The sequence below is a fragment of the Lipotes vexillifer genome, unplaced genomic scaffold (genome assembly GCF_000442215.2).
Source record: "Lipotes vexillifer unplaced genomic scaffold, Lipotes_vexillifer_v1.1 scaffold141, whole genome shotgun sequence".
In the NCBI taxonomy this organism is placed as follows: Eukaryota; Metazoa; Chordata; class Mammalia; order Artiodactyla; family Lipotidae; genus Lipotes; species Lipotes vexillifer.
In genome coordinates, this window is record NW_006792108.1 from 1,600,951 (window position 1) to 1,627,574 (window position 26,624).

A 26,624-nucleotide genomic window follows, 5' to 3' on the forward strand; every position below is an offset into this window, starting at 1 on the left:
ACCAACAAAAAAAAAAAAAAAAAAAAAAAAAAAAAAAAAGAAAAGATCACCTTCAATAACTGCCTCTTCCTGCCCTGGAGTAGTAGTAGCTGGCTCACATACCCATCACTAATTCTCTGTTCTGGGCATCCATGGGGATTCAGCAGGGGAAATTCTATGCCCGTTGGTCATAGGATATGCCTTTAGCTACTTGGACATAGTATATTCTTTAAAAGAAGTTTCTTTAACAGACTTTAACACCAGACTGCTCTATAATCCTGGATATCCAAAGCCTAGGATAAAACCTCAAAACCAGAGCTCTGAAACCTTTGCATAAGTGTAGGCGAAAATCTGCTCCAGGCATACAAACTTCCAGAAGTGACTGTGACTGTGAAGGGGGTTGATTCTGTTTCACAGAACAGCATAGTGGTTCTGAACAGTGATTTGCCTTGTAATAAAAGGAAATGCTGCAAAGCCAGAGGACTTTGGTCTCATCATCATTCAGAAAGTATGTCTCATGAGGGCAGGATGGTGTCAGAGATGCTGCACTGTCCTTGCACTCTGGGGAAAGTGAGGTCTCATTTACAGAGCACCTTAGGCTCTAAGGGACGTGCTTGGTACTCACTGTGTCTCATCTCGTCCTCACAGCAGCCCTATGCATATGAGATAGGTGTTGTGTCCATTTTTCCAGAGAAGGGAAATAGGCTCAATGCCATTAAATGCCCTGCCTGCTGCCTGAGGGGATAACTAAGTGGAAGGATGTCTGCATGCCCATTTTACCTGCGCTCTGTCTGTCACTAAACTCTGCCCCTCCTGGAAGTCCACATATCTTCAAACCACATTTAGATCCTCACCTCACACCATACACCAAAAGGCAGTGTGTCTTGAGTTGAGGCTTTTCTTCTCGTCAGTCCAGAGAAGATGGCTGCCTGGAAATGAGCAGAGCCTGGGGCTGTGGAAAATATCTTTTCTCAGGATAAATGAGACTAACACTTCCATTACTCTTTTCATTTCCAGAAAATGAAGTGCTGGCCCCAGCACCAGCTCCACCGCGGGAAGGTGAGTAGAAACGGCCTTATATGTTTGGGCCGCAAATACAGAACATCCATCCCAGCATGAGTTGGCCTCCATTGAGGCTGTGAACTTTAACCCAACCCCCATGGAGAAGTTGGATGACCACAGTTTTTATAGGTTTGTAATAATAACCATACCTTGTGTTTATATAACTTTCTTATGTTAATCTGACTTGGATGGCACGTCATATACTTATAAAACCTTTGAAGTTATGCCAAAGTTGTTGTTACGCCCATGCTTTAGCATTGTGGAGGCTGAGTCTCCAAGGGGCTGAAGGATTCACAGTGATTTTTCACACATAACTAAAGGCAAACAAAGCCCACATCTTTCTTGTGAGAGTGGGGTGATCCTACCTCAGTCCTGGAAGATGAGCGGCCCTTTCCTTACTTGAGCTATGTCACCATCAAGCACCTCCAGAAACTCCTAGGGGAGTTTCCAGGAAGGTTTGGTGGCCTCCAAAGCTCAATATCAGTGACAACTTCTCCAGTCCTTGTGCCCTGTTGTCCAGCAGGGGGCAACAAAAAAGCAAGCAATAAAGAGTTCCAGTGAACTCCTTGGCAGGTAGAGGTGGTGCCCAGCAACACGACAGGTAAAGCCTGCTTTTATATCCACCAACACCTAAGGAAGAGAACAGGATTAGAAGAATGGCAAGCCCAGACTTCCCTGGTGGCGCAGTGGTTAAGAATCTGCCTGCCAATGCAGGGGACACGGGTTCGAGCCCCAGTCCGGGAAGATCCCACATGCCGCGGAGCATCTAAGCCCGTGCGCCACATTCCAGAAAATGAAGTGCTGGCCCCAGCACCAGCTCCACCGCGGGAAGGTGAGTAGAAACGGCCTTATATGTTTGGGCCGCAAATACAGAACATCCATCCCAGCATGAGTTGGCCTCCATTGAGGCTGTGAACTTTAACCCAACCCCCATGGAGAAGTTGGATGACCACAGTTTTTATAGGTTTGTAATAATAACCATACCTTGTGTTTATATAACTTTCTTATGTTAATCTGACTTGGATGGCACGTCATATACTTATAAAACCTTTGAAGTTATGCCAAAGTTGTTGTTACGCCCATGCTTTAGCATTGTGGAGGCTGAGTCTCCAAGGGGCTGAAGGATTCACAGTGATTTTTCACACATAACTAAAGGCAAACAAAGCCCACATCTTTCTTGTGAGAGTGGGGTGATCCTACCTCAGTCCTGGAAGATGAGCGGCCCTTTCCTTACTTGAGCTATGTCACCATCAAGCACCTCCAGAAACTCCTAGGGGAGTTTCCAGGAAGGTTTGGTGGCCTCCAAAGCTCAATATCAGTGACAACTTCTCCAGTCCTTGTGCCCTGTTGTCCAGCAGGGGGCAACAAAAAAGCAAGCAATAAAGAGTTCCAGTGAACTCCTTGGCAGGTAGAGGTGGTGCCCAGCAACACGACAGGTAAAGCCTGCTTTTATATCCACCAACACCTAAGGAAGAGAACAGGATTAGAAGAATGGCAAGCCCAGACTTCCCTGGTGGCGCAGTGGTTAAGAATCTGCCTGCCAATGCAGGGGACACGGGTTCGAGCCCCAGTCCGGGAAGATCCCACATGCCGCGGAGCATCTAAGCCCGTGCGCCACAACTGCTGAGACTGCGCTCTAGAGCTGGCGAGCCACAACTACTGAAGCCCGCGTGCCTAGAGCCCACACACCGCAACAAGAGAAGCCACCGCAATGAGAAGCCCGTGCACCCAAAGAAAAGTAGCCCCCGCTCACCACAACTAGAGAAAAGCCCATGTGCAGCAATGAAGACCCAACGCAGCCAAAAATAAATAAATAAATAAATGGGAAAAAAAGAATGAGTTTAAAAAAAAAAAAAAGAAGTTGTCCCTTGTTGGGATCTAAAATGAAGTGATCTATATTTTATGCTATTTCCATACCAGCATGTTATAATATGTTCCCAGCATAGCTAAGCTTTTTTAACAAAATCTGTTATGTGTTTCCATGTATACTTTTCCCCAAAATGATCAGATTTGTTAACTACTTTTATTAAGTTTAACGTGACTCTACATTATAATTCCCCAATTTGTAATTCACGTATAGCATAATAAAGGAGCATATAGCATCATTTGTGCTCAGTTCTGTTATTAATTTCCTCTCTCCCCACCTCCACCCTGTTGCTCATCACACAATAAAATGCTTTCTTTAAGATACTTTTAAAAATGTGTTTGTACTTTCCATACAGAACCGAATAAAGAGAAGGAGGCCAGAACTTCACCAGCAAAAGGTGAGTCGGAGGGAGGGAAAGTGAGGCTGAATTCACCAAAGTTAGAAGCAGAAAGAGCTCAGTAATGATTGCCATGGAGGCCCCATAGAATTCCTCTGCATTATCTTTCATCAGTGTGATTTAGAGTTCTTCCTTTGCATCTTATCTGCATAACCCAATCAGCATAATGACGAATGGTGCTTTGATCCGTTTTCATTACATTTTTAAAAGAAAAACAACAATGATAAAAATATCACAAACAGTTGTTGAGATGCCAGCAAATTTATTTGTAGTTTCCAAGTTCCCAAGTGCATGTGAAGGAAAAGAGGTGTCTGGTCTTCTTGGGATTACACCAATTTGGAAAATTATCTTAATTACCCAGATTTTTAAAAATTTAATGTTTTCATGTTACTGTGTAAACTGTTCCAGGTTTCACTAGTAATTTTGAAAACTAGCATCTCATTTTGTAACATTTGTGTTCATGGAGATTTATATAATGATTTATATAGAGGGACAATATAATCTTAAGCAAACATCACGTTATTCTTTATTGAATTGGAAACATTTGTTTCTGTCCTATTATTCTATTTTCACTTTATATGGAGGTAGTCCAGTTTTAGAAAATGAATAACCTTAATCATATACCTTTTCATGGATCCATGAAATACTAATTCCTTTGTCTCCCCATGGAGAAAGTCATTGTCACTACTGACCATTTGTCTTAAGTAAAGGAGCATTAGTCTTCTATAGAAGAAAGTTTTCACAGAGGTAGACCTGACAATTTTGCTTTGTATGTTTGTATCATCATTTAAAAAGTTTATTTTTTTGTGTGCACTGAGTAACATAGTTTAGATTCTGGAATAACCCATTATTTCTTGACTACAATAAGACCTTTCTCTTTTTTTCTGGACACCACTCAAAAGCATGTTAAGTATCTCTTTGTTCTTACTATGTCGTATTTCATTAACTAATTCCTATGATATTTTTGTCTTCTATATATTAGTAAAATACTTTTTTTTTTTCAGTACATTGGACCACTTTTCCTCAGCTAACTTGAATTTACAGCTCTCATAAATGAACACATAGTGTTAGTATACTTACTTTGCCCTTGACCTTCAGTGGCTCCGTGAATAGTAACATGAATGCTAATCCTGGCCACATGGGCCACAGTCTGAAGGTTATTTGCATATGGAATGCAAACAGTGCAAACTCCTAGAACTCCTTCCATGAGATGGGTTCAAGGAGGTTTGGACATCCTGGCTGAAGTTATTACAACATTCTTCTTTACAAGACTGATGGCATACACCTCTGTTTCCAAATTTGGAAAGGTGTTTGGACCAGGCTGTAAGGCTCAACCAACAGAGCAGATGATGTAATCCCAGAAGGCAAACTGTCAAAAGTTTAAACAAAGCCTGCGCCTGACCCTTAATCTGAAAATCATATTATATTTGTATGCTTAAATGCGAAAATGGCTTTCTGTAAGTTAAAATCAACCAACCAACCAACCAACCAGTCTACCAATCAACAAAAACCCTTTTCCTCACACAGAACACGATATGATGAAAGAGCAAGGTCAGATGACCAAGAAAGTCATCCTGAAATTAGTAGCATTTTTTTCCTGACATTTGCAGAAGTTAAACAAGGTCATGGACACATGCAGTCATGTGCCCAGGTACATAAACTGCCACGTATGTATTTGCTCTACATGCCTAGAAAGCAAATTAATTTAGGATAGAAAGTGACATCCCTAAATAAAGAAGGTAGGTGGTGGAAGTTATTTCTAAATATACAATCCCCTTCAACCATTACTTACTTTCATCAAGGACAGGGAAGTTTCAAAGAAAATACCCAAGTGAAAAGTAGGCACAGTAATCATTGCTATTATGAATAGCCCTGGTTGAGAAAGAATTCTTGCATTAGCATAAACAAGATTGACAGGTGCAACAGAGCTGCTCTCCAGCTTACACTAGAATCCCTGTCCTCCACCCTCCCCCAACTCTCAGTCTATCTAATTGTGTGTTTTTTTGAAAGAAAATTAATGTATTAAAAAAAAAAAGAAGAAGAAAGAAAGAAAAAAGAAATTTATAGAACCATTCAAGTCAAGTGTCACTCCTTTGTGCATCTTTCCCCTGACCATCCTAACGCACTTTCACTTCCCTTTCTTCCTCCTGCTTTTTCTTGGACTGATTGCTTCTGTCATTAAATCACCCTTTCCTTCACTTAATCCCGTATTAATGTTTCACTCCTTTTCCTGACATGTTATAAGCTTTGTGAGGGTCAGGCACTCTGTCTTAACACTCTTTGGGCTCCTTATCTCATTTCTTCCAGCAGCTGGCAGAGAGCTGCATATGGTGATCTCCTAATAAATACCTGTAGAATGAATGATCAATTGAATTTCCATGCTGGCTTAGCTGCTCATCATACAGACAATGGTAATCTAGATAGATTTTCATTTCCATTTGCTGAGCAGGAGGGTGAACATCCCATGCATACTCTTAGTCAATAAGGTTTGGAATGGGATGCCAGTGCTGTATATTGTAAGATCAGCTCACTTAATGCTATTGAAAATGGTCACAGCTGGATACAACATTTTCAGCACTTTAGTTAGTGCCCTATCTAATTAGTTGACATATATTCAATTAATAGCTCCAAGACTCTCACTTTTAAGAACATCATTCATAGCCATGCAGCCTTAATATCTTTCCCAGATTGACTGAATCATTCTGTGACAGGCTGGAAATGTTCTGAAAATTTTTTTGTAGCCACAGAATGTTGTTTGGTTCTGATATCAATCTTACAAGTAGTGTTTGTGATTAGATTTGCCAACTTTTTCATTTACTGAGAGTTTCTGATAAACAGCTGATTTCTCAGGAAGCGGTTTATTATTTGTTTATTTGCTTGTTTGCCTCTGGACTTGTCCATCCAGGTATCCTGTTCTCTAATACTGCCCACTTTGTCTTGGAGTTGAAATGATAGAGATGACAATAAAGAGCAACATGAGAATTTAGATATGCAAATCCCTTTCAGAGTGATCATACTGAGAGATAATGTCCTTGAAAAAATAATGCTGCTGTGGCTTAGGATTCTTCCAGAATAATCACAGGTAGCAATTCAATGGAAAGCTAAGTATAGAGAATTTTCTATACCCTCAATGGAGCCAAAGATCTGCCTTCTATTCTAATGTTCATTTATTCATCTCAAGTATTCACTGAGTGTTGGCTAAATGCCAGGGGCAGGTCTGGGTGCTGGGTCCTGCCCTCCGAGAGCCAACTTTAGGGAACTTTAGAGTGGAGAACAACCATCAGCAGAGGACAGTGCATTTCAGCTTTGGAAGCAGACAATTGTCATGGAGGGCCATGGGTGGAGGATAATGTGGGTGCTCAAATGGGATCATACCTTTTTTTTGATCAACCAACACCATATGTGTGAACATAGGATAATGAGACTGAGTCATTTCTATGCCTTAACAATTAGCCCTGTGGAATGTTTCAAAACTGGTCCTACTAGTGGTTCCATGTGTACTAGCGGCATTAGAATCAGAGAATACTTTGAAGATCAGTGCTCATTTTAATGCCTAAATTCTGATACATAAATTTTGATTTTTATTTTATTTTACTTATTTTTAAAGATGACTTTTTTTTTAATTAATTAATTTTTAAATTTTTGGTCACGTTGTGTCTTTGTTGCTGCGTGTGGGCTTTCTCTAGTTGCGGCAAGCGGGGGCTTCTCTTGTTGTGGAGCACCGGCTCTAGGCGCGCAGGCTCAGTAGTTGTGGCTTGGCGGGCTCTAGAGCGCAGGCTCTGTAGTTGTGGTGCACGGGCTTAGTTGCTCCATGGCATGTGGATCTTCCGGGACCAGGGCTCGAACCCGTGTCCCCTGCACTGGCAGGCGGATTCTTCACCACTGTGCCACCAGGGAAGTCCCAATTTTTGATTTTTAATTTTGTAACTTATCAGTTTATAGTCGGTATATTTTTGGGTAAGCCCAATTGGGATAGTTACTGCCTCTTTTTATTTTCCTTCCAGAAAAATTACTGCCCTTGGTAATTGTTGCAATGGAAGTAAAAACTTACTTTCTTTTCCCAGGCATCATCACTAACATTGCCACAGACTATCATGAATGAACCCTGTGTGTATTAACGATCTCATAATTTGAGATGAAGATTCTTTTGGCATGAATGTGGTTGTCAGATGAGGAAGTGAATCAGCAGAAGTTCCAGCGAACTTCTCCTGCATGCTATGATTTTTTTTAATTAAAAGAATGATGAATTTTTTTCTTCATTTAGGTCCCTTTACATCTGCAATATCTTTATCTTGGTGCTCCTTACTAGCATGCTAAAATATTTTTGTGCCATTTTACCTTTAGGTATCAGACAATCAGCCATCTACTAAAATGTCTCTGCTTTACCTGTGTATTCCAACTACATGATTTCTTTGTAATGAACTTTGTTAAAAATTAATATCACTGTACTTAACAATTTTAAAACACAACGATTATAAAATACAACATTGATTTAATAGATTTGGGGGAGAAAAAAACTCATTAAATAAACGTATTTATGGTAAGATGAATCCTGATTTCAGAAGCACCAAAGCATGGAGACATGTGTCTTCTCATTCAGAAAATATGATAAATTAATCAAATGCCTCACAACATGATGAATTAATGTTAGCTGTTTTTGTTATTGCCTTCTATATGTGGTTGTTTTTGTTGCTGTTATTATTTTGGTAACATATGCCAATATTTACTACAACTGATTACTCTGCTTGAGGAATTCATAAATTTGTCTACATCAAACAAGGTATTGTATCAGTATTTAACTGAGGTTTGTTTACAGTACATTTTAATCTTATATGCTTTTATTCTAAAATCTCAACAATTGTCGCAAGTACGTATACTTTAAAAATTGATTTAAAAAGGGGATTTAAGTCAGCCATAGGTAGAAGTTATTTTATGCCCAAGAGAGCTTGGAGATTTATAGGAATGTACACGTTCCACTGTCTCTGGCATTCTCTCCCTCACATTCCAGATTTCCTTCTGTGGACCCCCCGAAAAATTCCAGGCTTGTAATATGAGGCCAAGTTCTTTCCCTACTTTCCAGGTGTTCTTCATTGGGAACTTCTGTGTTGAAAGAATCATTTTTATGGTTTTATAAACTACTTTCCAGTGTTCTTCATTGGGAACTTCTGTGTTGAAAGAATCATTTTTATGGTTTTATAAATGCTATTTTCCCATGACTTAAAGACACATTTTGGTAGATTTCCCTTCTACATAGCTAGGGAAGATAGGTCTGTCGCTTTCGGTCCGTGGTGTCATGTAGGCCGTATTCTAAAGAGCCAAAAACAGATGCTTAAGTTTTCATCATCACTGTAGTCACTTTTAAATAGAAAACAAGAAAATATGACATATATTTTATTTTTTGTTTGAAAATGTTCTTTGTATGATGCCATGTCTTTCATATATGTGATGTTGGATCAGGCATAACCCAGAAGATTTGGATATTCAGTTTCCCTCCTACCAGTAGAACCCGTTTTTCTATGGTAAATAAGAACAATTAAACCTCTCTTCTTAACCAACTCAACCAAATTCAACCAGGCAACTTTTCAAGTATTTGGGGTCAGAATCCCAACATCTTAGCCATATTTCCCAATCTAAGGGGATGCCAGGACCAAAACTACTTTTATTTATGTATTTATTTAAATATCAACATTTTGTTTTATTTATTTTTAAAATTTGTATTTATTTATTTATTTTGGGCGTACTGTGCGGCTTGCAGGATCTCAGTTCCCGGATCAGGGATTGAACCCAGGCCACTGCAGTGAAAGCCCAGAATCCCAAAACTACATTTAAAAGAAGGGAAACAATAAATGTTGCCCCTCGTCAACTGTATGTTTCTGGCACTTCAGTAAATTTGAAAATGCATGTACAATGACTCAAATATTGCCCACTGAGAAGTAATTACTGTTTGGAAATAATGTTGGATCATCTAGAGTATCTTTCATGATACTTTGAAGCACTGCTTTCATATGTGTTGTCTTAATAGTCTAAAATAGTTGTGTATGTCCCCCACATAGTCTTAACATTTAGTGGACTTTGAAACTACTCACCCATCAAATTTTTGCTTAAAAAATGGCTTCTCTTTTCATTTCAGTTTTATGAACGTGTGTGAGCACTCTTTTCCCAATCATTTTGCATTCTAAACAATTAACTCAAGGGTTTATTAGGCACTGTGCACAAAGCAAACAAACAACCACCAAACCTGTATAAAATGAAGTGTTCATCTGACTAAAAATGGTTCTAGTTTATATATAACAAAGGAAGCTCCTTTCTCGGATGTGGTTGAGTATTAAAACTTCATTTTCAAGAATTTTTACAGGACTTTAGATCAAGATGCTTTACATATTTTAGTAAATAAAAGCCTTCAAATAGGTGTCAAGAATAAAATACTACATACTGAGTTAAATGTACGGCAAATAAAGTACAAAAATTGCAAGGTATTTTAGTTTTGGTTATGTAAAATTTTAATTGTTTAGCAGTCTCTTCTGAAATACAGAATTCCCCTAAGAGCTCAGAAATACCTATAGTTCCCCAAATGCAAGATTTTGTGGAAAGTTAATGGACATTCCAGGAGAAAAGGATTCAAATGTGAACTAAGTTTGGGGAATGTTAATAGTGTATCATTTCTTATCTCCATCCCCAGTGCCAACACACATGAGCACACTGAGGGCTTTGAGATATGCTTCAGTAAAAGCACACAAACAGTACAATAAAACACAAGCATTTAACTTTATTTAGCCTAGCGTTTTGCAAGCTTCTTTGACCACAGAAAGCTTCCTCTGAAGAATCCCGAATCCCACAGTATCCAGTGAATCACCTCTTGGGTTCTGAAGATATGACATTAAGGTTTTCTATATATTACATTAGTTATTTTGTTAAAAAGTAACAAAACATATCTCTGGTTGACAGTTTAAGAAATTTCAGACTAGTAAATGATATATGTTGTAAATATACTAATAGGTTATGCCTGTGCTCTTTTACCTCTTGTCAGAAATTTTTAAAGCACTTTTTAATTAACAGTCATGTGCATTTGTTTTCTGTATCCTATTTTATATAGTCATTTAAGTTCACATTTTGAAACCCATAATTATTCTAATATTTTAAATACAGAGATTATTATTATTTACACTAACACTAGTCTTCATGCTTTGGGAGGGAAGAGGCAGAGGTTCAGATAACACCAAATATCTATTTAAGCATCTAAAATGTAAGACACTTTGAAATTTAGGCATTTTAGAAAAGGGAATATTCAGTGTCTTTGCACAAACACTACAAGGCATATTTTGAATTTTACAAATGGGTAAATATTTTACACATATATAAAATATTTGTAAATATTTTACAAATTGGTAAATGTTTTTCAAATTATATTGGCCAACACCAATATAATCTTGGGAAAAAACAGACAAAGTCCCTATAATAATTATTGGTGAACTTAGTAAGTATGACAAATTTATTTATACTAGTTAATGTTGACTTTTGTTACCTAAGTATAGAAGGGGAATTAATTATAAGGTTTTCTGGGGGTATTGAGTTTTCAAATTACATAAAAACATACGCTTTTATGTCTGTGTCCAAATGAATGTGGTATATGAATTATGCTGTCAGTGACTTTGGCTACAAAATAAGGACTCGAAAACCACCTCTCTTGTTGATGTCATCAGGGTTAGATTTTTAGCATTAATTTTTTTCCTAGCTTACAATTATATAAAACGTTTGCATAGAGTACCATTTTTAAAGCTACTTTCATTGGGATTACCCAACTCTCTCACCCTTTTATTTGTTTATTTTTCTCTTTTGCCTTAAATACTGAAGTCTAATCTTTCAGGTGGAAAGTCTTCTAAGGCTTAGTCATCAGTTAAGTGCTTTGTGTAGTTTCTCTTCTTGTTTTGCAGATTTCTCTTTTCTCAGATACTCGGGATGAAGTTCTTTTCTCCTTAACTTTTTATTCCTCTTTCTTATTTCAGATGAAGAGGAAGCCTCCCCGCCTAGTGCCCTGCCTCCAGGTTAGGATGATTCCAACCCCTTTCCCCACTTTGTAATTTATTACTAATTGACAGTAAAGATAATGAACCAACAGGGCACCTTGATGAGACAACGCTCAGAGCAGGGGACTCAGATCTTGCCAGTGCCAAAGAGGGAAAATGTTGGCTTTAATGGGAATTTCTTTTTTTTAACATGAGAAACTTTTTAAAAAGAGGCTTTCTTTGTGTCTTTATTCCTGTCCTGCCCCTAGGTTCTTTGTGAAATAAATAAAAGTAGTAACTCTTGGGTATAAAATATAGGGGCAAAAATGTCTTTCATTTCCAGCTATATACCCTTTTCCCCTGTTCTTTAGATATTTGGATTTTTAAAAATTTTATTATTGTTTTTTAAATAAAACACATACTTTTTATAGACGTTTTCAGAATTAAAGCCCTACCGATTTTCCATCCAAGCAAACTTCTAGCTTTTTTCCTCCCCATCATGAAGAGAGACAGGACTTGGGGGATCCGAGAAGATTGAAGTCAGCACTCCATTTTCTCCCCCTACCCCTTGTATCATCCAAATCATGCTTTCCTTTCAGGTTCGGGTAGTCGGGCCCTGGAAAGAAAAGATTCAGGTGAGCACACGCCAGAAGCAAGGCGTCCCGACCCCATCCCAATATAGTAATCACTAATGACCTCATTTCTTGAAGCTGTATTTGATTCTGATCTTGGTTTTATTCAGTTTGTAGCTTTTATAGCAATCTCTTATTACATTCCTCTGACTAGAAAACTACTGCATTGAGAAACAATTAATTTTGCATGACACACATACACACACACACACACACAAATTCAGGAATCTAGCCACGTATACCACAGGTTCACTTGTTTCATCATCACTATCATTTTTAACGTTTGGCAAATACACAGAGATGAAGAGACTTTTAAAATTGCCATTCCTGGGATGTATCAACATTAGATAATAATTCATATTTTTATGGAAATTTACATACAGTTGAAAGAACACCTCCAAATTCTGCATGGAGCCACAATTCTGGATGGTTATTTATTTATTTGTTCATTTATTCATTCAACAAATTTGTTTGAGGGCCTACTATTATCCTGCTATGGGAGTCTTATGGGCCAGGCACTTTTGCAGACACAGATATAGAAATGAACAAAACAAAAAAAATCCTTGTCCTCTTGTTCCAAACATTAATGGCCACTATTTGCTATTACTATGAATATTACAATTACACACAACATAAAATTTTAATATCAATTTGGGTATTTTTTTAAATTGTGTAATCATGTGACTACATTGCCTAACTTCATTGTGAAAATGATGGCCTATGAATAGAAATACTAAGCATGATTGATACATGGGAACTAAAATAACTAAATCTACATTTCCTCCTTTTCAAGAAACATTAACAGGTTGAGAGTTGGCAGCCCACGCAATTTTTTTCCAGTTATTAAGTGGCTAAAACGGAACTTCTCTTCATTCAGTTCTCAGAGACAGGGGAACTTTCTACCGTTTTCTCTCCTACCCTCTTCATTCGAGTTGACTGCTGATTACTACCTTCTAAGCACCTGGAGTGAAAACTAGAAAATGCAAAATAAACTTCATTTCCAGCTTGTCTGTCTTCACGGGAAAGCCTCAAAGAGTTTATTTTTCTTTCTGTTTTTCTAGTTTTCTTCTTCCCTTTCAAGACGCTCCTAGAATTCTTGAAATCTATGCCTGCAGGTCATGATCTGTTACTTGTCAAACTGTGGCCACATCTATACAACCCTAATAGAATTATCTAGTCATACAACAGCGAGGCATCTAGAAATTCAAGGCCAGGCTTGTTTGTCTGACCTTTCCCACTTGAGCTGCAAACTGATCCATCCCTTTAGTCTTTTCCAACTCAGGTGTTGTATAGACATGATGTTATAGCCAGTCACCTGGAAAAACAATGAGAGTACTGCTTTCATAGCCTGCCCACCATTGTTTATCAGGGGACAGGCAGGATTGGGAAACAAAGGAAACTTGGCTGCCAGGAAAGAGTAACAACCTTCCTGAAAAGTTTTGCTATTTCTAGGAATTAGAAAATGTTCCTTGATCCCATCGTGGAAGAGATATCCCTGTAAGAATGGGAATCTGTCACTCTCTACTGATGGCTGTCGGGGAGGTGGATAGAAAGAAAGATGTTATATTTATCCAGGTTAATTAGACAAAGAGAAGCTTCAGCATTGACAAGAACAACAAACCCAGGTAAGTCTGCCCAAGAAGAACCTGGCCCTGAAATGATCCTTTTCCTCCTTTCTGCTCATTAGAATGGTCTGTTGGTGAATCACCATCAGGGGAGGAGCAGGATAAGCAGACTGCCAACAGTCAGCTGTCCACCCTGTTTGTGGAAAAGCCTCAAGGTGGAACAGTGAAAGTTGGTGAGTGCCAAGCATTAAATCCTGTTTTTTTTCAAATAAAGATGAAATTCACATAACATAAAATTAACCGTTTCAAAGTGAATAATCAGTAACTATTAGTACACTCAATGTTGTGCGACCAAGTTCCCAAATATGTTCATCACCCCAAAAAGAAACCTTGAATCCCATTGAGAGTTATCCCTCATTCTCCCTCTAACCCCTGGCAACCACTAATCTGCTCTGTCTCTAAGAATTTCCCTATTCTGGATATTTAATATAAATGGAATCACACAATAATATATGACCTTTTAAGTCTGGCTTCTTTCACTTAGCATAATGTTTTCATGGTCTATCCAAGTTGTGGCATGAATCAGTACTTCATTCCTTTTTATGGCTGAAAAGTATTCTATTGTATTATGTACTGAACCCTGCTTTTTATAACCTGAAAAAGTGAGTGACAGCTTTCATTTCAGTAACCCGTACACGTAGTAGTTGAGTGGCGGGACCCTGGAGCCAGGGTAGGTTCAAATCAGTTTTCTCATCTGTAAAATGGGAATACTACTACTTGTGAAGTACTTTGAACAGTACCTGGTATATCTTAAAGCTCAGAACCAGTGTTTGCTGCCATTTCAACACACCTCGTTCCATAAGATGATTATAAATCTGCAGACATGCTGGATCGTTACATTTAGTATCTCAGAGAAAGCTGGTCAGACAGATGGCTCAACTTTGGATATATTCATTCGAAACATATCGATTACGCACCTCCTGTTTTAGACACTGTGCTGAACACTGAGTAAAATATGTGATCACTCAGAATTTACAGTATTAATGGGAGGAGCAAACAAGAAGAAATTTAAAAAAACAGAACATCACAAAAGCCATCACAAGTGCCATGAAGGAAATAAACAAGGTGGTAAGCCAGAGAATGACCAGGGGGTCCAGGAATTTTAACTAAATGAATTTTTATAAGGAACATATTGTAATCAGAACGAGTCTTTGACACCAAATATGCAAATGAACACACAGCTGACTACAGTCTGAAAATTACGTCTTTCAGGTGTAGAATGTAGAAGCGCACTGCATGTGAATGAAACATTTTGCTCCCCTCGTGTTTCTGCAAGACAACAAAATGCTAGGAGGGCCACTGGGCTAGAATTTTGGTATCCTTTGAGTCTAATGAGTCAATACAAACAGGAGTGTCCAACTAGCTACTGGACAATCATTGACAGGAAGACACTGGAGCTCACCAAAAAAGATACCCCACATCCAAAGACAAAGGAGAAGCCACAATGAGACAGTAGGAGGGGTAAAATCACAGTAAAATCAAATCCCATAATTGCTGGCTGGGTGACTCACAGATTGGAGAACACTTATACCACAGAAGTCCACCCAATGGAGTGAAGGTTCTGAGCCCCACGTCAGGCTTCCCAACCTGGGGGTCTGGCAACAGGAGGAAGAATTCCTAGAGAATCAGACTTTGAAGCCTAGTGGGAATTGATTGCAGGACTTCGACAGGACTGGGGGAAACAGAGACTCCGCTCTTGGAGGGCACACACAAAGTAGTGTGCACATCGGGACCCAGGGGAAGGAGCAGTGACCCCAGGGGAGACTGAACCAGACCTACCAGGTAGTGTTGGAGGATCTCCTGCAGAGGTGGAGAGGTGGCTGTGGCTCAACGTGGGGACAAGGACACTGACAGCAGAAGTTCTCGAAAGTACTGCTTGGCACGCACCCTCCCAGAATCTGTCATGAGCCCCATCAAAGAGCCCCGGTAGACTCCAGTGTTGGGTGGCCTCAGGCCAAGCAACCAACGGGGAGGGAACCAAGCCCCACCCATCAGCAGTCAAGCAGATTAAAGTTTTACTGAGCTCTGCCCACCAGAGCAACAGCTCCACCCACCACCAGTCCCTCCCATCAAGCCTCTTAGATAGCCTCATCCACCAGAGGGCAGAGACCAGAAGCAAGAAGAACTATAATCCTGTAGCCTGTGGAACAAAGACCACATTCACAGTAAGATACACAAGATGAAAAGGCAGAAGGCTATGTACCAGATGAAGGAACAAGATAAAACCCCAGAAAAACAACTAAATGGAGTGGAGATAGGCAACCTTCCAGAAAAAGAATTCAGAATAATGATAGTGAAGATGATCCAGGACCTCAGAAAAAGAATGGAGGCAAAGGTTGAGAAGATGCAATAAATGTTTAACAAAGACCTAGAAGAATTAAAGAACAAACAAACAGAGATGAACAATACAATAACTGAAATGAAAACTACAGTAGAAGGAATCAATAGCAGAATAACTGGGGCAGAAGAATGGAGAAGTGACCTGGAAGACAGAAAGGTGGAATTCACTGCTACAGAACAGAATAAAGAAAAAAGAATGAAGAGGAATGAAGACAGCCTAAGAGACCACTGGGACAACATTAAATGCAACAACATTCACATTATAAGGGTCCAAGAAGGAGAAGAGAGAAAGGACCCAAGAAAATATTTGAAGAGATTATAGTTGAAAACTTCCCTAACACGGGAAAGGAAATAGCCGCCCAAGTCCAGGAAGCACAGCGAGTCCCATACAGGATAAACCCAAGGAGAAACATGCTGAGACACACAGTAATCAAATTGACAAAAATTAAAGACAAAGAAAAATTATTGAAAACAGCAAGGGAAAAATGACAACATACAAGGGAACTCCCATAAGGTTAACAGCTGATTTCTCAGCAGAAACTCTACAAGCCAGAAGGGAGTGGAATGACATACTTAAAGTGATGAAAGGGAAGAAACTACAACCAAGATTACTCTACCTGACAAGGATCTCATTCAGATTCGATGGAGAAGTCAGAAGCTTTACAGACAAGCAAAAGCTATGAGAATTCAGCACCACCAAACCAGCTCTACAACAAATGCAAAAGGAACTTCTTTAGGCAGGAAACACAAGAGAAGAAAAGAACCTGCAAAAGCAAACCCAAAACAATTAAGAAAATGGTAATAGGAACATACATATCGATAATTACCTTAATCTATAAGAACAAACCCAAAACAATTAAGAAAATGGTCATAGGAACATACATATCCGTAATTACCTTAAACGTGAATGGATTAAATGCTCCAACCAAAAGACATATGCTTGCTGAATGGATACAAAAACATGACCCATATATATGCTGTCTACAAGAGACCCACTTCAGACCTAGGGACACATAGAGACTGAAAGTGAGGGGATGGAAAAAGATATTCCGTGCAAATGGAAATCGAAAGAAAGCTGGAGTAGCAATACTCATAACAGATAAAATAGACTTTAAAATAAAGAATGTTACAAGAGACAAGGAAGGACACTACATAATGATCAAGGGATCAATCCAAGAAGAAGATATAACAAGTATAAATATGTATGTGCACAACATAGGAGAGCCTCAATACATAAGGCAACTGCTAACAGCTGTAAAAGAGGAAATCGACAGTAATGCAATAATAGTGGGGGACTTTAACACCTCACTTACACCAATGGACAGATCATCCAAAATGAAAATAAATAAGGAAACAGAAGCTTTAAATGACAGAACAGACCAGATAGATTTAATTGATATTTATTGGACGTTCCATCCAAAAACAGCAGATTACACTTTCTTCTCAAGGGCACACGGAACATTCTACAGGGTAGATCACATCTTGTGTCACACATCAAGCCTCAGTAAATTTAAGAAAACTGAAATCATATCAAGTATCTTTTCTGACCACAACGCTATGAGATTAGAAATGAATTACAAGGGAAAAAAACGTAAAAAACACAAATACATGGAGGCTAAACAATACATTACTAAGTAACCAAGAGATCACTGAAGAAATCAAAGAGGAAATCAAAAAATACCTAGAGAGAAATGTCAATGAAAACATGGCGATCCAAAACCTATGGGATGCAGCAAAAGCAGTTCTAAGAGGTAAGTTTATAGCTATACAAGCCTACCTCAAGAAACAAGAAAAATCTCAAGTAAACAGTCTAACCTTACACCTAAAGGAACTAGAGAAAGAAGAACAAACAAAACTCAAAGTTAGCAGAAGGAAAGAAATCATAAAGATCAGAGCAGAAATAAATGAAGTAGAAACAAAGAAAACAATAGCAAAGATCAATAAAACTAAAACCTGGTTCTTTGAGAAGATAAACAAAATTGATAAGCCATTAGCCAGACTCATCAAGAAAAAGAGGGAGAGGACTCAAATCAATAAAATTAGAAATGAAAAAGGAGAAGTTATAACAGACACCGCAGAAATACAAAGCATCCTAAGAGATTACTTACAAGCAACTCTATGCCAATAAATGGACAGCCTGGAAGAAATTATTAGAAAGGTATAACCTTCCAAGACTGAACCTGGAAGAAACAGAAAATATGAACAGACGAATCACAAGTAGTGAAATTGAGACTGTGATTAAAAATCTTCCAACAAACAGAAGTCCAGGACCAGATGGCTTCACAGGTGAATTCTATCAAATATTTAGAGAAGAGCTAACACCCATCCTTCTCAAACTCTTCCAGAAAATTGCAGTGGAAAGAACACTCCCAAACTCATTCTAAGAGGCGACCATCACCCTGATACCAACACCAGAGAAAGACAACAGAAAAAAAGAAAATTACAGACCAATATGACTGATGATATAGATAAAAAAATCCTCAACAAAATACTAGCAAACAGAATCCAACAACACATTAAAAGGATCATACACCATGATCAAGTGCGATTTATACCAGGGATGCAAGGATTCTTCAATATTTGCAAATCAATCAGTGTGATACATCATATTAACAAATTGAAGAATAAAAACCATATGATCATCTCAATAGATGTAGAAAAAGCTTTTGACAAAAATCAACACCCAGTTATGATAAAAACTCTCCAGAAAGTGGGCATAGAGGGAACCCACCTCAACATAATAAAGGCCATATATGACAAGCCCACAGCAAACATCATTCTCAATGGTGAAAAGCTGAAAGCATCTCCTCTAAGAGCAGGAACGAAACAAGGATGTACACTCTCACCACTATTATTCAACATAGTTTTGGAAGTTCTGGCCACGGCAATCAGAGAAGAAAAAGAAATAAAAGGAATACACATTGGAAAAGAAGAAGTAAAACTGTCACTGTTTGCAGATGACATGATACTATATACATAGAGAATCCTAAAAATGCCACCAGAAAAGTAATAGAGCTAAGGAATGAATTTGGTAAATTTGCAGGATACAAAATTAATGCACAGAAATCTCTGGCATTCCTATACACTAAAAAAAAAAAAGAAAAATCTGAAAGAGAAATTATGGAAACACTCCCATTTACCATTGCAACAAAAATAATAAAATACTAGGAATAAACCTACCTAGGGAGACAAAGGATCTGTATGCAGAAAACTATAAGACACTGATGAAAGAAATTAAAGATGATACCAACAGATGGAGAGATATACCATGTTCTTGGATTGGAAGATTCAATATTGTGAAAAGGACTATACTACCCAAAGCAATTTACAGATTCAATGCAATCCCTATCAAATTACCAATGACATTTTTTATGGAACTAGAGCAAATCATCTCAAAATCTGTATGGAGACACTAAAGACCCCGAATAGCCAAAGCAGTCTGAGGGAAAAAAACAGAGCTGGAGGATTCAGACTCCCTGACTTCAGACTATACTACAAAGCTACAGTAATCTAGACAATATGGTACTGGCACAAAAACAGAAACATAGATCAATGGAAGAAGATAGAAAGCCCAGAGATAAACCCACTCACCTATGGTCAACTAATCTATGACAAAGGAGGCAAAGATATACAATGGAGAAAAGAGAGTCTCTTCAATAAGTGGTGCTGGGAAAACTGGACAGCTACATGTAAAAGAATGAAATTAGAACGCTCCCTAACACCATATGCAAAAATAAATTCGAAATGGATTCATGACCTAAATGTAAAACCGGACACTATAAAACTCTTAGAGGAAAACATAGGAAGAACACTCTGACATAAATCACAGCAAGATTTTTTTTGATCCACCTCCTAGAGTAATGGAAATAAAAGCAAAAATAAACAAATGGGAACTAATGAACCTTCAAAGCTTTTGCACAGCAAAGGAAACCATAGACAAGATGAAAAGACAACCCTCAGAATGGGAGAAAATATTTGCAAACGAATCAACAGACAAAGGATTAATCTCCAAAATATATAAACAGCTCATGCAGCTCAATATTAAAGAAACAAACAACCCAATCCAAAACTGGGCAGAAGACCTAAATAGACATTTCTCCAAAGAAGACATACAGATGGCCAAAGAGCACATGAAAATCTGCTCAACATCACTAATTATTAGAGAAATGCAAATCTAAACTACAATGAGGTATCATCTCACACCAGTTAGAATGGGCATCATCAGAAAATCTACAGACAACAGATGCTGGAGAGGGTGTGGAGAAAAGGGAAACCTCTTGCACTGTTGGTGGGAATGTAAATTGATACAGCCACTATGGAGAACAGTATGGAGGCTCCTTAACAAACTAAAAATAGAATTACCATATGATCCAGCAATCCCACTCCTGGGCATATACCCAGAGAAAACCATAATTCAAAAAGACACATGCACCCCAATGTTCATTGCAGCACTATTTATAATAGCCAGGTCATGGAAGCAACCTAAATGCCCATTGACAGACGAATGGATAAAGAAGATGTGGCACATATATGCAATGGAATATTACTCAGCTATAAAAAGGAACGAAATTGAGTCATTTGTTGAGATGTGGATGGATCTAGAGACTGTCATACAGAGTGAAATAAGTCAGAAGGAGAAAAACAAATATCGTATATTAACGCATGTATGTGGAACCTAGAAATATGGTACAGATGAACCGGTTTGGAGGGCAAAATTTGAGACACAGATGTAGAGAAAAAACGTATGGACACCAAGTGGGGAAAACTGCGGTGGGGTGGGGATGGTGGTGTGCTGAATTGGGCGATTGGGATTGACATGTATACACTGATGTGTATAAAACTGATGACTAATAAGAACCTGCAGTATAAACAAACAAGCAAAAAACAACTAATACTAAACTTTCTTTGGGTTATTTGTATTGAAATATGTTTATATAAATGTTTCAGACATTACATGAAATTTCTAAAAATCTTATATGTACTGGTATAATGTTGTAAGTCATAATTCTAGTTATTTTTTTTTTTAACATCTTTATTGGGGTATAATTGCTTTACAATGGTGTGTTAGTTTCTGCTTTATAACAGAGTGAGTCAGTTATACATATATATATGTTCCCATATCTCTTCCCTCTTTGTCTCCCTCCCTCCCACCCTCCCTATCCCCCCCCTCCAGACAGCCACAAAGAACCGAGACGGTTATATGACACTTAAGAGCATCAGTAAGAGCACTTTGAACAACCAAAAGGAGTTGTCCAATTAAAATATTATCACTAAAATATATATATATTGAACAGAATAGGTTATTGTTGTTTTAATGCCTGCTGACCTGAATAGGAGAGAGCCTTTATTATTTTTCCTGCTTTGGCCTATAAAGCTATTAACTGGGGTTTTCCTCTTAGCAGTTAACAATAGCAAAGTGAAGACGGCATCTAAGCTGTGTTCAGCCCTGACTCTTTCTGGTCTTGTGGAAGTAAAAGAGGTATGTTTGTAGACGACCTTCTTTGCTGGGAATTTAAGCCTTGGGTGACTAAACCCAGTATCTCTTTTGTCAGACGATACAGAGAGAATCTGGGAGAAATAACAACCCTGAAGGTGAGGTGATCAGTGTCACTCAACTAGGAAACAAGTTGAGAAGGGCTCTGCATGGGAGAAACCAGATGCCTCGAAGGACGAAACCTCTGAAATCAATCTCCTCTGAAGAGACTCAGCTTGGGCCCATGTGGGTTGGGACATATTTTGGTCTCAGTACTAGTGGTGACCACTGAGGCATCTCTTAGTGGACACGAATCTTAGGCCTAAGTGAAGGGCAGTTGCCTGTATTTTCCTCAGCTTTTGGGTGGGAGGCTAGAATAGGTTGGAGGGGGAAATCCTTTTCTGACAATTCATTAGAAATATTAACATTAAATAGAGGTATTTATGGTTCTCCATTCTTCTCCAATGCTGAAATTTTCTTGTGTGAGAAGTGTTATACCACAATAGCTGTTATACCATTGATCTGTACATGACCTAGGGCCTCAGTTTCTTCACACCTACCCTTTCTTATTTTTCTCTTTAGTTAAAGTTCTTCCATCTTTTATTCCAAAATATGGGATGTTCATAAAAATTCAGTTAAGACTGAAGAATATAAAGTGACATCTCAGGCCTTGCTTACACTTTCCTCCCCAGCGGGAGCCACCAATACATTTTTTGGTGTGGCTGTTCGGACTTCTTTTTATGTATTTACAAGTGTGTTTTGTGTGTGTGTATACACATTTTTTAATGTAAATAAGGTCGTATGTATACAGTGTTCAGTCACTAGCTCTTTCCCCCACCTTTAGCTGTCTTTGACATTATCCATCTTAGTGTATTGACCCACTTTCTTACTAATTATGGAACGGCGTTCAGTGCTCTAGATGGACTGTGGTTTATGTAGCGGTTCCATAATTGTCGGACATAGAGGTAGCACCCCCAGCTTCTTCCCGACCTTTCCTGTCTGCTGCTTCTTCCCAAGGAACATAGAAAGCATTTCCCTCCCCCCGTGGTTCTCTTTCTCTACTGCGTATTTCATTTCTAGCATCTTTACTGTGGGCATGCTCCCCCGCCACAGGCTTCGATTCCATTCAACAGCCTCTTCAGCATGTCCGATTCATCTTGATAATCATAATCATTACAATCTCCACAATGCCTCGCACAGTGCCTTGTACCTAATAGACAGATATTTGATAAAACTCTCCAAGGGGCAGGCTCAACATAAACACGTAGACAGAAGTTACACTCCAGGGTCCTGATCAGTGAGAAACCGAACGTGTGGCACGAGGCAACGTCTGCGATCTCCTGCTGTCATGCGCTTACTGCAGACGTGAGCGTTTGACACCTGTGAGGGGGACATAGTACACCACCATACGGTAGAAAAAGCGTGGCCTAATCCTCTGATATCTTGAATTTCAGCTGCAGCGCAAGTTCTTGAGCCCCGAGGAGATTCAGTCTGTCCGAGAACACCTGGGTTACCACAGTGACAGCCTGCTCTCTGTGCAGATCACAGGAAAAAAGCCCAATTTTGAAGTGGGTTCTTCTAGTCAACTTAAGCTTTCTACTACCAAGAAGTCTTCCGGTGAGACTGGCCTAGGGATATTGTTCTGTCTGAGTGGGCCTGAAAAGCCGTATTAAAAACTGAGCCAGAGATCTGAATGAGGTGGTGATATCTTTAGAGGATCATTCCCTTCCTTAATTTCCCTCATTTCCAAGTGGAAGAATGCTTAATGTACTGTTGTTCTGGGCATATTCGGATCCAATACTGAAATGATGCGTAGATATTACCTAGTTCAGCCCCTTCTTCTGCACCAGAGGACACTGAGGTCTCCAGATACTAGAGGTCAGACTCCCATAGTTTCATTAGTTAATGAAGTCTTTCCAGACCCCAGAATTATGACATTTACCCTCAGAAGACCTCACAGTGACGGTCATGGCGGATAAGAGTGTGCTATTCCTCTTCCCATGTGTCCTTTTCTCTGTGCCACTGAATTCAGCTTTTCTTTGAGGATCTTAAGACACTTATAAAAATATCTCCTCTCAGAAGATTGCACTCCACCCTTTTTCACCATTCTCACCCTTCCTATCACTATTTTTTAATGCCTGAGTTGAGAAAAATTGTCCTAGCTGTGAGGTATGCAAAAATTTACAGGTATTCACACTGCTCTGTTTTGACTGTCCAGCCTAAATCTTCAAGAAATCCTTTAGCATCCTAACCTTTGGAGTCACAGTTCCAGAATGGGTAGGAGCAGCTTAGATGGCCTGCCCTGTGGGAGATCTGAGCATCCAGTGTGACAGTGATCTCTGGGGGGTGCACTTACCCGCCAAGGCCCATTCGTGGACTGGCCCACACTGAACCCTCAGCTCTTTCGGGCCCAGAGAGAGAATCAGGAGGTGTGATTTGCTACTGATTTGTTGTTACGCCACCGCCATCAGCTCTTGAGCCCATTTTCTTGTCTGTAACAGGTCTACATGAGACCGGAGCTTTGCTATTTATAATGCTTTTTGGTACAGTTTCTTGTTTCATATTCAAATCTCCTGCAGTGGGCATAGGGAATCCTATTAGCCCCATGTTCTAGGGATGGGAACTAAGAGAAGGAGGAGAAAGCAATATGGAGTGGAAGTTAAAAGCGTTAGGTAGACTCTGTCTGTACTTGTGTATTTGTGGCTGGGTGTAACTGGCCTAAGTATCTAAACCTCTTTCCTCATTTATAAAATTAGGATGACAAGAACTTTCCTCATAAGGTGGTGAGCAGGACTAAATTAGATCATGTATGTAAAATGTTTAATGTAGTATCTGGCACAAAGCTTAACAAATGATGGCTTTTATTGCCATAAAGTGATGGGTCCCTCTCATGCCTTTATAAGTGATAGAGCTGGGCCTTGAACCCAGGTCCAGTGTGTTCCCTGCACAGCCTCAGTAGAAAGCACTTACATGTGCTTGGAGTTTGTTTCCAGCTGCTTTTCTGGAGCTTGTTTTCTTTCATTGGTTGGATTCAGGGAAGCCTGCTATGGACCCTGCAGCTGCCAAGCTCTGGACCCTCTCAGCCAATGATATGGAGGATGAGAGCGTGGTGAGTCAGCACTGTGGTCACCTGATTGCTTTCTTTCAGGCCCCACTTTGGGTGGGAATGTTGTTGTTTGGAGTGGCCTCTCTGGGTTTGTAGGTGTGAAAGCATTTAAAGCCCAGCCTTGTGGCTGTGCCTGCCATTGGCATTTTTTGACTCAGAAGGAAACTCCTCATTAGTGGCATTTTAAATTTCTTTTTCAGCATCTTTCCCCCCGCAGATTTTCTTGTTCTCACTTCATGTGATATATTAAAGACTCTTGTGGGCATGCGTAAACCTGAAAAGAGTTTGTCAGCTAAAATATTTTTTGGCTCCTTCGTCTGGGCAAGTCACCAAATGCTCACTGTCTTAACAGTAATGCTCTTCCAACTCAGATCAATGCTTTCTGTAATAAAGTTCTTCATTCCTACAACTATTGAAGTTAGAGTGGTAAGCAAACTAGGCGACGGTTTGTGCCCTCACAGAGCTTACAGATTAACTGTCTACACGTTTATCGAAGAATCACACAAGTGTATATATCATTATCTGCCTTTTCCTCTGGAATTATATAGAAAATATTCCATTCCCTTTTCTCACACGACAGCCCTTTATATATTCGCATAAATATAACGCTTCTCTCTTTGTTCTTCCTGCCCCCTCCCTCCCTGCCCTCCACACACATATTCTCTGCACATCATAAATGAGTCCCCAGCCCCCTCACAGCCTAACACAGCTTCTGTGCACGTAGTGTACTCACTATGTGGTCAGCTTGGGCGTGATGATCAAGCCCAGGTAGGATGATGGCTGCCTTCTACATAGATGGGCAAACTGCTGCTGTGGACTGTGGCCACTTCACCTGTTCATTAGCAGAGACCATGACTGGGTCATTAATGGCTTCGAACATTCTCCAGGATCTCATTGACTCAGATGAACTGCTGGATCCAGAAGATATGAAGAAGCCAGACCCAGCTTCCTTGCGGGCTGCCTCCTGTGGGGAAGGGAAAAAGAGGAAGGCCTGCAAGAACTGGTAAGCCTTGGGGTGAGAAGAGGCTGCCAGGCTGCTTGTAGCTTGCTGGTCGTTGAGCGAAGCTGGGTGCTGGTGTTGAGATGGAGATCTCTGGGAGATTTTCGCCGTTTGATATTATGTGGGGCTGGGAGGTCTCTTCTTGACGAGTGTTCTGAAGTTGGCTCTCCCACCTCAGAGGCAGAGTCCTGACTCCTGGCTGGAGCAGCAAGAGCCTTTCATCCACTCGGCTCAGAATAAAAGGGAGAGAAAGTAGAGAGAATTAGTATAAGTAGGAGGAAGAAGGAAAGAAAGAAAGAAAGAAAGAAAGAGAGGAGGGAAGGAAGGAAGGAGGGAAGGAAGAAAGAAAGAAAGAAGAAAAGAAAGGAAGAAGGCAAGAAGGAAAGAAAGGAGGGAGGGAGGGAGGAGGGAAGGAAGGAAGGAATGAGGGAAGGAAGGAAAAAATACAGAAAGAAAGAAGATACAGTAAAATAAAGTATAATAAAGTTATTGAATTAAAAAAATAATTATTTAGAGCAAAATAAAAAAGGGGAGGATAGAACATTAGGACAAATGGTGGAAGCAAAGTTATAGAGACAAAATCTTACATAGAAGCATACACATATACCCTCACAAAAAGGTGAGGGTATTTTTTTTAAAATACTTTTTAAAATATTTTTTTAAAATATTTTTAAAAAATATGTATCTCAGAAATAACCAAAAAAATAATAATAATACAGGAGTGTTTACCTCAAAAAGATCAGTTTCATTTAATCATATTCTTATGATTCCAGACTTGTCATTATCTTGCCTAATAAGAAGGATGGAAAAAATCTATGTGTGTATATATATAAAATATATATACATACATATGTATGTATACATATATATGTGTATTGTGTGTGTGTTTTCCAATGTTTTTATTTCATATTTTTCATATTTATGCATACCTTGAAGATACTGTGTATTTGCTTCCAGACCACCACAATAAAGCAAATATCATACTAAAACGAGTCCCAAGAATTTTTTGGTCTCCTAGTGCATACAAAAGTTATGCTTACACTATACTATAGTCTATTAAGTATGCAATAGTGTTGTGTCTAAAAAATAATGTACGTACCTCAATTAAAGATACTTTATTGGTAAGAAATTCTGTTATCT

The 26,624-nt window shown here is 39.1% G+C and overlaps 1 protein-coding gene across 5 annotated transcripts in view; it reads left to right on the top strand.

Annotated features, from left to right (window-relative positions):
- Positions 1-26,624, top strand: part of MYBPC1 (myosin binding protein C1) — a 100,276-nt gene that overhangs the window by 16,451 nt on the left and 57,201 nt on the right. For 3 of the 5 annotated variants that reach the window (XM_007465347.1, XM_007465349.1, XM_007465351.1), the window contains exons 2-4: positions 997-1,038; positions 3,264-3,305; positions 13,628-13,738. In XM_007465347.1, the coding sequence (XP_007465409.1) occupies positions 997-1,038; positions 3,264-3,305; positions 13,628-13,738 (195 nt within the window). Of the gene's footprint in view, positions 1-996; positions 1,039-3,263; positions 3,306-11,308; positions 11,348-11,907; positions 11,944-13,627; positions 13,739-26,624 lie in introns of all 5 variants that reach the window. The other 2 variants (XM_007465348.1, XM_007465350.1) reach the window with 2 other exon arrangements.